General features: G+C 36.5%; 1 protein-coding gene and 1 pseudogene across 1 annotated transcript; both read left to right on the top strand.

Moving 5' to 3' along the window:
- The first annotated feature begins 1,434 nt into the window (after positions 1-1,434).
- On the top strand, positions 1,435-9,461 carry LOC138312641 (uncharacterized). The gene is given in 3 exon segments (XM_069253434.1): positions 1,435-3,066; positions 8,051-9,006; positions 9,008-9,461. Coding segments are annotated over 3 exon segments (2,190 nt in total). The 5' UTR covers positions 1,435-2,141; the 3' UTR covers positions 9,317-9,461.
- Positions 9,462-10,235: 774 nt separating this feature from the next.
- On the top strand, positions 10,236-12,576 carry LOC138312642 (uncharacterized; annotated as a pseudogene).
- Positions 12,577-12,904: the final 328 nt, after the last annotated feature.

Here is a 12,904-nt window from a genome sequence, read left to right as displayed (position 1 = left end):
ATAAGAGAAATTTGAGTTTTATTTTATTTTTAAAATTTGAATTTGAATCTTCATTTCCCTATTTATATTAGGAAACAATTTGGTCAAATTTAACTATTCTAGTTTTCGTCTTTATATTGCAGTATTTTGTAAATAAGTTATTGAGAAAACTTGTATATGAATTACATTCCTTAGAAAGACTGTCCTTTGAATTCTACCTTCCTGTTGTAATATTTGAGTAAAAGATATCAGCTGATTAGACAGACGCTGTGAATTTTTCTATCAAACAAGATTAATGAACAAACATTGCTTTGTACATAAATTTCGTATTTCCGTTCTGAGAGATTTATTATTTACCTATACTCTTTAAAGGTTTACCTCCGGCTACCCAGTGACACCAGCCTTTGTATTCAAGTTAATTTTTACGTCCTAATGTCATTAAGTATATAATACCCTTCACGTAAGGTTACCTAGGGATTACCTGCATATAGATCACTTCAGGGTCCGAACCCACGCGTAGTTCTGCGTATGCCTCTACAGTCCTTAGGGCTACCTTATTTACATATCTAAAGGAAATCTCCAAAATGACCAATCAAATCATGTAATTAACTCTCACCTTGGAGCAGCGATATTTAACTTTCCGAAAAATCGCCCAGGTCCTCACTTTCGGACTGGACGAATAAAGAGAAACATCTATTTGAAAAGCTGTCTCCATTATATTTTACAGGTGAGAAAATGTTTTATTTTACAATCTTAATTGTATATATGATTTTGTATTGTAATTGTTCTATGTTTTCTTGTGAACTATTCTATATTGTTATTCTAAAATGATTGTTCTCATATAGTATTTTTCTAGCATTACATGTATTTTCATTACACATTATTTAATTATTATTTTTATTAAAGAGAAATGAATGGTAACATTTTAATAACTCTTCAACAGTTCTAATTTGTTATCCTTAAATTATTGATCAAGTATTGTTTTTCCTAGCACTTTGAATGTATTTCATTGCTTTTTCATTGCAAATTATCATTTTTGTTATTTTGTTAAAACCAAAATATGATAGCATTTGAATCACTTATATTCCTTTTTTGGTAACCATTTCACTTTATTAATCATTCTAAACATTTACTGAAAACACCTATAAGTGAATCTAACCAGATCTATCAATCTGTTAATTGCCTTGTTACTTTAAATTTTAGTGAATTACCTCCCTTGTATTTATTGAGTGTTACTTAAAATCTTACGGAGTTACCTCCCTTGTTTTGATCAAATTATACAATTTGTCATGTAGAGTTATCCCCCTTGTTAACTTGTCAACTTCCCTTTATGTGAATGCTGAGATTAGAAAGAACTGATTGAAAAGTTTATTTTTATGATTATCAATAATGTAATCGATTGGTTACGATGTAAAGTTAAGAAGGTAATTGTTGATAGTAAGAATAATCATCGAATGCGATTTTGAGTAGACTATGTTTCACAGATTTCAAATACATGTAGATTTATTTTATAATAATGTGTTGTGACACAGCAGGTATATTTATATTGTTTCTGAACATTTGTTCTGTTCTATTTTTAAATACAATCTTTGTATTTTCATTGTGTAGGATGACCAGTTATTGTTTATGTTTTGAATGTAGACTATTAGGAATATTTACAAACAATGTTTCTAAACAGTATTGTACATCTATAGTAATATAATTATATTTCAAACTTCTAAATTATAAAGTAATTATGACTTGTTTGGTTAATCTGACTTATACCTTATTTACATTTTAATTATCAGTTATGAAGTTATAAAAGTGTTCAATAATTTCTTATCAAACTTGTAATCATAATCTTCAGCAGCCTTCATCCTAAACTTCTCATGCCAAGCTATATACTAATTTTCCCCATGTACATTATTATTCTCTGGTTGTATCTTAGTCTCTGGTCTCATATAACAATATAGGTTTACGTTATAGATTGTTGTTCGTAACTTTTACTGTATAACTACAGATTGTCATTATTATCTTTATAACTTTTGTGATTTTGTTTATTAACTTTCGGACTGGACGAATAAAGAGAAACATCTATTTGAAAAGCTGTCTCCATTATATTTTACAGAAAAACCAACAAAAACTTTATAAAAACTTGGTGGAGCGATCCAAAAATTCCGTGGATGAAGAGGCTGCAAAACAACCGTCCAATCAACTACAACAAAGGTCCAAAGTCTCAGCCCTCAACAGTTCCGAGGAATAATTTACGCAGTTTCACCATGTCAACGACAGCAACAACAGCAACAACAACAACAACAACACAGTCAACATCATCACAAGGACTACCACCACCTCCCCCAGTACCTCCTGTTCCAACTCCTGCGGTGCAACCCCTCCAACAAACGGTTGTCGCTGCACCATTAATAAACATTACACTTCAAAAATTCAATGGTGCTGACCCTGACCTCTGGTGGCCGTCAATGGAGAACTGGCAGCATTTGTGTAGGCTGTCAGACAGGGACACCATTGCAGCGTTTGGTTGCCATTTTGAAGGTGCTGCCTTAGTTTGGCTAAACGGCTTACCACCATCAGAAAAAGCCAACATGATTACCTTCAAACAAGCCTTCGACAGACGATTCAAGTCTGCTGCCATGAACTTTAAGTTCATGACAATGAAACAGGCGGACGCAGAGGAACCCCAAACCTATTTGGCCACAGCAGAAAAAGAAGGACTAAAACAACCAACTTTATCTGAGGATGTGAAAGTAATGATCATAACAAATGGACTCACTCCCAAATATAAAGCCAGAGTACTTGGGAGGGAACCCAAAACATTCACAGATCTTCGCCATAGCCTCGATATTGTTCAGGCGGAGCTGGCCTGTGCGAACCTGACCATCAATCAGGAGAAACCTAAACTGCCTGATGACAACCAACAGATGGCGTCCATCATGTCAACCATCCTTACGGAAATTAACAAACTACGCCAAGCTCAGGAAGTTTCTAGTGTACAGACAGATAGAGGAAGGTCACGTCAACACCCCCCTCATCAGTTCTACAGACAACAACAGAACAGAGGACAAAACCAACGGCAGTGTCCAGGTTGTGGTAAGTCCTGTCAAGACAGAACGCAATGTCCCGCATTTCATAAAACTTGTTTCAAGTGTGGATACTATTCACACTTTGCTAAATTTTGTAGGAAAAACACTAATAATACTAACCATTAGGGACACGCGCCTGTCCCTAGCAAGGATGGGCATAGACACCAAAGTTCGAATGCACTGCACAAAACTAATCCACAGCTTTCTTCTCAGAGTAACACTGTAAAACCTTAACTAACTCCTGAGTGTGTTAATCTTGTTACTTCTGTTGAGAAAAATTCTGTTAGTGTAATTGTTAATGGCCTACCAGTGAAAGCACTGATAGACACAGGAGCAACTGTCTCTTGTGTAGCTTTAACAATGTTGACCAAACTTTCGGTTGACATATTACACTTACAGAATTCTGATGTAACAGTACGTGTGGCTGACGGTGATTTTCACCGAAGCATTGGTTCCATTATCTTGCCCATTTCATTTGGTGAAGTAATTATCAAACAAAAATTTCATGTATTCCAAAAGTTCCATCAGAGCATGATTTTAGGCATGGATTTTTTAGAAGCAAATGGCGCGATATTTGACACCTCTACAAAAACCCTACATCTCAATGACAAACACTCAAATACAATACTTTCTGTTGAAGCAAATATTGGTCTAGCAGGCACTTCAAAATCTACAACAATACAACCATTGTCAACATGTCTTATTCCTGTCAAAGTTTCTCAGTTGTCAGCAGGAACTCAAGTACTGTTAGAACCTTCATCTTTCCTACCTAAACTAGGTTTAGTTGGTGCTAAGTCCATAGCCTTTCTCAAAACAGGAAAGAAAACATTTCTACAGGTTATGAACCCATCTGAGGAGGTTATTACTCTCAAAAGAAACCAATCTGTAGCAACTGCCTCACTGTATGAGGAGGATTCTGTTCTTTCTCTAGATGAACCTATTCCACCTCCCCCTCTAGATTCTGATACTTTTGTTGATGAAACTAGTTCTGATCTATCCTTTGATTTCTCAAAGTCTGATCTTTCAGATAAACAGCAACATCTACTTTTGTCATTTTTGTAATCAAATAGGTCAGTCTTTGCTTCTAGCTTGTCTGAGTTAGGTAGAACTAACCATCAACCCCATCGTATAGAAACAGGCAATGCTGTACCTGTTAGGCAAAGATTTTATAGACAAAGCCCTGAGGTTAAGGCTGAAATGAATCGTCAAATTCAGGAAATGCTTGATAACAACATCATTGAGGAATCTACATCTATGTGGCAAAGTCCAGTTGTAATGGTCAAAAAGAAAAATGGGCAAATGCGGTTTGCTGTAGATTATAGAAAACTTAACGCAGTTACAGAACAAATGTCCTTTCCATTACCTCGTTTAGATGATGTTTATGATTCAATTGGTGACACCAAAGCTTCAATCTTTTCTTCACTTGACCTAGCATCCGGTTTTTGGCAGATACCTATGGATCCAGATACAGCACATAAATCAGCATTTGTAACACCTTCAGGTGCTTTTCAGTGGAAACATATGCCATTTGGCCTTGTCAATGCCCCAGCTAGCTTTCAGTCACTTATGACAAAAGTTTTGAGAGATCTTAACTGGAAAATGTGCTTAGTATATGTTGATGATATTCTTGTGTTCTCTCGCACTTTTGAAGATCATCTTCATCATTTACAGGAAGTGTTTGATCGGCTTAAATTAGCTGGTCTTACCTTACAACCAGCCAAGTGTTTTTTTGCACAGTCTTCTGTCTATTATCTTGGCCATGTGTTGTCCAAAGACGGTGTTCAAGTTGACACAAGCAAAACAGATGCTGTTCGCAACTTTCCTGTACCAACTAATCAAAAACAGCTCAGATCATTTCTCGGTCTATGTAACTATTATCGAAAGTTTGTTCAAGGTTACAGTAAGATTACAACTCCTTTAACAGCACTTACAGGTAAGGATGTCAAATTTGAATGGTCATCTGAATGTCAGACGGCATTTCAGACTCTGAAAGAGGCTCTTACTTCACCACCTGTCTTAGCATATGCTGACCACAGCAAACCTTTCATACTAACGACAGACGCTTCCGGCGAAGCCATTAGCTATGTTCTAAGTCAGATGGATGAACATAAAAGAGAACACCCTATTGCTTATGGTGGGAGATCTCTTAACCAACATAAACGTAAGTACCATGTCTCAGAACGTGAAGGTTTAGCTATAATTGAAGGGATCAAAGCCTATCATGTCTACTTGTCAGGAAAGAAATTTAAGATCTATACTGATCATAGTGCACTTAAGTGGCTAAAAGAAATTAAACCAGAGTCTACGGGAAGACTGGCACGATGGGCAATACTACTACAGTCTTATGATTATGAGATTTTATACAAAGCAGGTTCTAAGAATCAAGTTGCTGATTGTCTATCACGACGTGAGTATGAATGTCGTGAATCTTGTGATTTAGAGGACTCTCTACCTAGTGTAGATATAAGTAGTGTTGATAAAACCCAACAATACTATCAAGTGTCATTTGTATACAAAGATACAGACTCACCATTCACTTGTAATGAAATTACAGTAGAAAAAGATCTCATTCCAACAGATTCTATCTCTACCCTTCAGTCTGATTGTTCTGATTTCAGTGCTATCTATTCTTATCTGTCTTCAGAAACTCTTCCTGATGACAAAGCTACCGCTACCAAAATATTACATCTTTCATCTCAGTGTGTTTTGCTTGATGATGTACTCTATCACATGTATACCTCTCGTGGTCAGGGACCAAAGAGATACATGCGTCAACTCGCAGTACCAAGATGTCTTAGAGAAGATGTTCTTAAGTCCTATCACGACTCTCTAGCAGGCGGTTGTCACTTAGGTCTTGATCGCACTTATCATGCTATTCAGTGCAAGTACTATTGGCCAAAAATGTTTCAAAATGTGTCTGATTATATCAAATCATGTGATACTTGTCAGAGAATCAAGAAACCAACTCATTTGAGACACGCCCCTCTTAACCCTTTGCCTGTCAGTGATACCTTTCAGAGACTTGACATGGATATTTTGGGACCAATTACTACTACAAAAGAAGGTTATAAGTATATACTTCTTGTTGTTGACTCGTTCAGTAAGTGGCCTGAAGCGTTTCCTCTCAAAACACAAGACTCAAAGGAAATTGCAAAGATTCTATATTCTGAAATCTTTAGCAGATATGGTGCCCCAAAGGTAATAGTTAGTGATAGAGGTCAGAACTTTTTAAGTAAACTTGTCACAGCAGTATGTGAAATATTCCAGGTAACACGTCACTTTACAAGTTCATACCATCCTCAAACAAATGCTACATGTGAGAGGATAAACAGTACCCTTGCACAATGTTTAAGAGCCTATGTAAGTGACAATCAACTGTAGTGATTCGGGCCTAATTTGACAGGGGTGTTTTCACCAGAGACACCTCGCCTGTCGCGTGAGCCCGTGTCGGGTAGATCTCAACCTCGCATTCTGTCGGAACGCGCGCTCCATGTAGGCTAGCATGCATGTGTAGACGTTATCTCCAGGCTTTCAGTCGGAGACAGTTTCCTCTACTTAGTAAAGTAGTGACAGTTTCTCAGTATCCCTGACATTTTGGAAGGGTACTGTGCCAGATACGTATTTGGATCCTGTATTAGCAAGACTCTCACTATATCACTGCCCATTTGCCGGTGGTATGGTGATAGACTTCCATTAAGTTGAACCACGTGTAGACAACAGCACAAGGTAACTGGTAACTTAACATTGATGTTACAGACCAAGCTTTACTTTACAACAAAACTGGCCAGATCTTCTACCTGGTGTACTTATATCTCTTCGTATGAGCCCCTCTACTCAGTCATCTGAATTCTCCCCATATCATTTAATATTTGGAAAAGAGATGAATCTTCCATTTGACACTTCTCTAGTACCAAAAGATGGTCTCAGCAAAGATGCAAAAACACATGTTACACAATTGATGTCACATCTTAAGTATGTCAAACAGTTAGCAACAGACAACATTAAAGCAGCACAAGCAAAGCAAAAAGAAAGGCATGACAAAACTGCCTCAGTGCCAAACTTTCAGCTTCGTGATCTGGTATTACTTCATACTACCAGAGTTCCTCAAGGATTATCACCGAAACTCCACAATCCGTGGGATGGTCCTTATTACATCACAGATTTAGGACCAAATCATACTTACAAATTGAGGCATTGCACAACTCACAAAGAACTAAAATCACTCATTAATGCCTCTAGGTTGAAGTTATATACAAGTGATAACTTCAAACCAAAGTTTGATCAACAAGTTTTTGATCGTCCTGCACAGCACATTCTTCCGAACACTGGAACAGCAAATGTGGATCAAACAAATGATCCTGTGCAGAGCACTAGTACACAATCTAGTACACAGTTACTAAGTCAAGGACCACGTGGTCGTTCTAGAAGTCAAGCTAGTAAAGAGGCTGGAGACAGAGCTCCAGAGCTTACAAACAAGGAAGCCACAGATCTTCCTGATACGTCACAGGAGAATGATACCGACATTGCTCCTTCCCAGGGTACCCTACCAAACAATGGTAATAGTCAAGAATTGTCACAGGACAAATATGACGTCGATAAGTTACTTGCATGCAAAACTCGAAATGGTGAAAAGTACTACAAAGTAAAATAGACTGGTTATTCAGTTAGAACTTGGGAACCAGTTGAAAACATACCACCAGAATTAGTACGTTTGTTTCATATTAAACGCACACAAACGGAAAAGCCAGAAAAAGAGGCAAACAGTCACACTTGACTTGTTTTTCAAAATAAACGTACCATATAGAGAACATTCATAAAAATCTATAGAATCTATGGCCACTTTCTTTTTTATCTCCCTACGAACATTGTTGAGTATACATGTATGTTAAGATTTTAGCATAACTGCTAATATAGTGCTTAAAGGTAATGCGCATGCCTTATACCGACATATACGATACTAATCTATGTTTCCCCTCTTTTATATTCTGTAGGTTTCTATGGTCCGTCCCTCGTTTGGAGTTTACTTTTGATGGTTCTCGTTTGGCTTCCCATTGTTGTTGCTACACAGCCACCCGTTCAACGTTTGAACTACGGAATTTTATTCGAACCCAATTCCAAGTTACATTTTGGTCAGGAGTTCTGGTCACACACCTTCGAAATACCGTTGCCATCGTCCATGTATTTACCTGAACTGAACCCATGCAGACGAAGAAGATGTGAGTCTTTGTACTCTGTTGTGAAAACAATTAACAATCTAAGAGCACAATGTATGTCCAATGTCAATGTAACCATTGCAGAGATTCATAGATTGATTCCACACTCTTATTTTCCTAACTCACTCTCATTCAACTCAAGGCGAAAACGAGGTCTGTTTGATTTTATTGGTCAGATATCGAAGTCATTATTTGGAACAGCTACAACAAATGATTTACAAAATCTTCAACGTCATATACAAGCTTTGAATAATAATAATGTAAAGCTCGCTAAAGCTATGGCTAAAGAAGCTCATCAGCTCACATCATTCATGACAACTGTCAATGAAAGGTTTGATAATGTTATTGACGCAGTCAAAACCAATCATGATCAATCAATTACCTTAGCTAACCAATTCGCTTCTTCACTTGATGGAATTGAACATTCATTTGTCCTTTTGGAAAACATGATGCTTACTCAAATCAACGCTACAACGGTCCTTAACAAACATTTGGAACATACAAAACTAGCTATTCATGATCTAGTGAAAGGTAGATTATCTCCCTTTCTTCTGTCACCAAAAGATATCTCACACACTCTCAGGCAAGTTCAGAATATATTGTCAAGAAAATATCCAGGATTTAACATAATTCATAAGGATCCTCTCTATTACTATTCTTCTGCTGACTTTCTCTTTGCCCGTCATCACTCTTCACTCTATGTTCTCCTTAAATTTCCTATTTCACCTTTTGTCAAAACCTTATCACGTACTCTACAAAGTGTACTCTGTTCCAGTTCCTATCAACTCTACTTCAAATCATGCTACCCAGTTACTTGATCTTCCTGATTACTTTTTACATACTCATGATAATCAACATTTTGCTTCTCTATCTCATTCTCAACTTATGGAATGTAAAGGTAATGACGTTCGGTTTTGCCCCTTTCATATGGCATTGTCATCTGTTGCTAAAGCTTCTTGTTTATCAGCAATATTCTACAATCAAAAACACCTGGTACAGTGGAACCTCCCGAAACCGAACCTTCTCAAAACCGATCACCTCTAGAAACCGAACATGGATGTCATGTACGGAATTAATTCCTCTTTATTAATAGTATATAAAACTTCCCAAAACCGATCCCTCCCAATTCCGAATACCGGACCGATTTTGAGATCGGAATAGTCAAATGTAACTAAAATACACTTCTGAAAACCGCCTTACCTGAGCGACACCGATAGATTGCATTGAGGTCTGAGCAACCGACCGTGAAATACACACGTACCTGTACAATAGTTGTCGCATGCCATTTCCTGGGGCATGTATACAGATGTGAAGGCTATAGGTACACGGTAATTATACCCGAGATAGTGGTGAAATTATTTAATCATGTCTATTGTTTAGATATTTAACAAAAGTCTACCACGTGCACGCGGTTTGTTTACTGTAAGAAAACAAGCAGAGCTAGTAATAAAGAGATAGTTTCGTATTCAAATCACAAGGTTTTTTTTTATTTACATATGTCGTAAATTATCTGTATGAAGAAGCCAAAGCCATGTAATTGTTTTTAGAAAATGACTATGTCATATAATGACCGACATCAACTGATCATCGTGTAATTAGACCATTTAATTTGATTCTTGACGTAACCGGAAGCGATCGGCCGTATGTAGGTTAGTGCAGACGAGAACATCCACAAGAACATTCACGCAACTAACTAACTAAACTACGTTTATAAAACGGTAACAAAATCAAGATTGTTGTAATCCATTCCTTTTAAACGTATGATTCTCTCTTTTGTGATAACATTCACATTAACAATCAATATCGGTCGGTTTTAACGAACACTAGGCATACATGCGGTACACTAGTGTAAAAAACGACTTCCGATCGATTAAATCCGGATCGTAATGATCGGTATTCGGTTCACTTCTCCAAACCGAACCCTCTCTAAACCGGCCGAAATTATGTGCACCGACCATGATCGGTTTCGGGAGGTTCCACTGTACAACAAACATGTGATTTTAGGTTTCTACCTCATGTTCTTACTCCTAAGATACAGGAAGTTTCTCCATCATCATTGCTAATATACCAAACATCAATGATTGCTTTAGATTGCCCCTCAGGTCAGAAAATAGTTAAAGGTTGTTCTTTCTGTGTTGCCCAGATTCCATGTAGGTGTACTGTGACATCTGATAATTTGTTTATTCCATCTCGGTTAAGTTCATGTCATAACATTAGCAAAGATATGTCTGTTATTCATCCTGTTAATCTTGCTATTTTACAAGAGTTCTTCCCATCTTCCAGGCATTCAGCTATTCTCGGTGACACCACATATTCAGAATCTGTTTCAATCAAAATTCCTACTTTGAAAATCTATAACCATTCTTTTACAAAATATTTGGCAAATGACCAAAAGTACCATTTAAGTCTGAAGAAAATAGCTGATAAAAACTAAAAAAGGTGAAACTGTGTTTTGTTCCTTGTCAGAATCAATGCTAGATGGCAAATCCCTTTTCAATTAAGTACTTGGCCTGACACTAGTGGAGTTATCGCCCGTATTGGAACTGTCACATCAATTCTTGCTATTGTTCTTATCTTTTTGTCTTTACTCAAAGGTTCGGAAATTATCTACTATGTTATTAATGGTACAAAAGACAAGTGCACTCACTGTACCTCCTAAAATTCCAAGTTTTTCATTTTCCTGCTGTACCTCAGTTAACCACTCAAACCCCAATCAGTGAGCATTCGTATACAATACACTTATGTCACCTTGGCCTTATGTCACACTTTCTATCTTAACCACACTCTTTATCTTATTCAGTGTATACTATATCTGGAAGAAACTAACCAAATCACACAAAACCACTGTTCTAATTGAACTAACAACTAGTAGTGAATGTGAATTGGTCACTATAGCAAATCTTTCACTTTGTCCTGAAAACTGGACATTTTCACCACCACAAGACATTTCTAATGTTACAATTACTGGAGTTTGTTTACCTATATGCTTTCTATAAGCTGGGACGGCTTTACAATCATGAACAACTATACTATTAAGCATGTAGTTCCATCTTCTAACATTTCCCTGTCACCTTTCAAAGCTAGACGCCTTAGACACATCCTTAACCAACCTTACACAGCATACTTGTTAGTGGCTCATCATGGATATTATCGCCTTATACATTAGATTTATATGACAACTTATGACTTCATAAGTGCATTTATATACTTAAATGGGACATCAGTTCAGTTGACAGAACTTTCCAGTACTTAAAATGTTGTATTGTAAACATTCATGTGAAGGTACATCCATGTTTGTTGTATATACATTTTTTTTTATATTGAGCTCAATTGTACAAATGCATATAGATTTCAATTGTTTTCTTGTATTTTGACTGATAAATGGTTTCAAAAACCATATACAAATGTGTCATGTTACCAATAGCATACCAGTCTATTGAAAGAACTGTAACATTTTGTTCATGTGTTAGTAATTTGAATTATATTTTTTTGTATTTTCCAAATTGATATGCATATAATCTATACATGTATTTTTGTGACATTGTAAACCTATGAATATTTTCATTGTACATACTTTTTTTCTGAATTATTGTGTATAAAATGTATCACATAATACAATATGTATAATCTTCGGGACGAAGATTTCTTGAACCAGGAGGGATATTTCATATATAAGAGAAATTTGAGTTTTATTTTATTTTTAAAATTTGAATTTGAATCTTCATTTCCCTATTTATATTAGGAAACAATTTGGTCAAATTTAACTATTCTAGTTTTCGTCTTTATATTGCAGTATTTTGTAAATAAGTTATTGAGAAAACTTGTATATGAATTACATTCCTTAGAAAGACGGTCCTTTGAATTCTACCTTCCTGTTGTAATATTTGAGTAAAAGATATCAGCTGATTAGACAGACGCTGTGAATTTTTCTATCAAACAAGATTAATGAACAAACATTGCTTTGTACATAAATTTCGTATTTCCGTTCTGAGAGATTTATTATTTACCTATACTCTTTAAAGGTTTACCTCCGGCTACCCAGTGACACCAGCCTTTGTATTCAAGTTAATTTTTACGTCCTAATGTCATTAAGTATATAATACCCTTCATGTAAGGTTACCTAGGGATTACCTGCATATAGATCACTTCAGGGTCCGAACCCACGCGTAGTTCTGCGCATGCCTCTACAGTCCTTAGGGCTACCTTATTTACATATCTAAAGGAAATCTCCAAAATGACCAATCAAATCATGTAATTAACTCTCACCTTGGAGCAGCGATATTTAACTTTCCGAAAAATCGCCCAGGTCCTCACTTTCGGACTGGACGAATAAAGAGAAACATTTAGGCCGGGATCTAGGGGGGGTCTACGTGCACCCCCCCCACAACTTAACGAACCAAGGTTTTTCTGAAGCCTTATGACCCACTGATAACGAAATCGAGAGGTAACATTGTATAAACTGGGATGAACTTCCGGTTATGACGTCATCAAGATGGCCGCCATCTCGTATTTCACTAAAGATTGAAAAATAGTCATAACATTGACATTTTTCAACCGAAGAAGACAAATGAGGCATCAAAATGACCACAATAGAACAACAAATACATATCAGGACCATATATTCCAATATAT

The sequence above is a fragment of the Argopecten irradians genome, unplaced genomic scaffold (genome assembly GCF_041381155.1).
Source record: "Argopecten irradians isolate NY unplaced genomic scaffold, Ai_NY scaffold_0407, whole genome shotgun sequence".
Lineage (NCBI taxonomy): Eukaryota > Metazoa > Mollusca > Bivalvia > Pectinida > Pectinidae > Argopecten > Argopecten irradians.
Note: the sequence above shows the minus strand (reverse complement) of the source record. Positions and strands in the feature narration are given on the sequence as shown.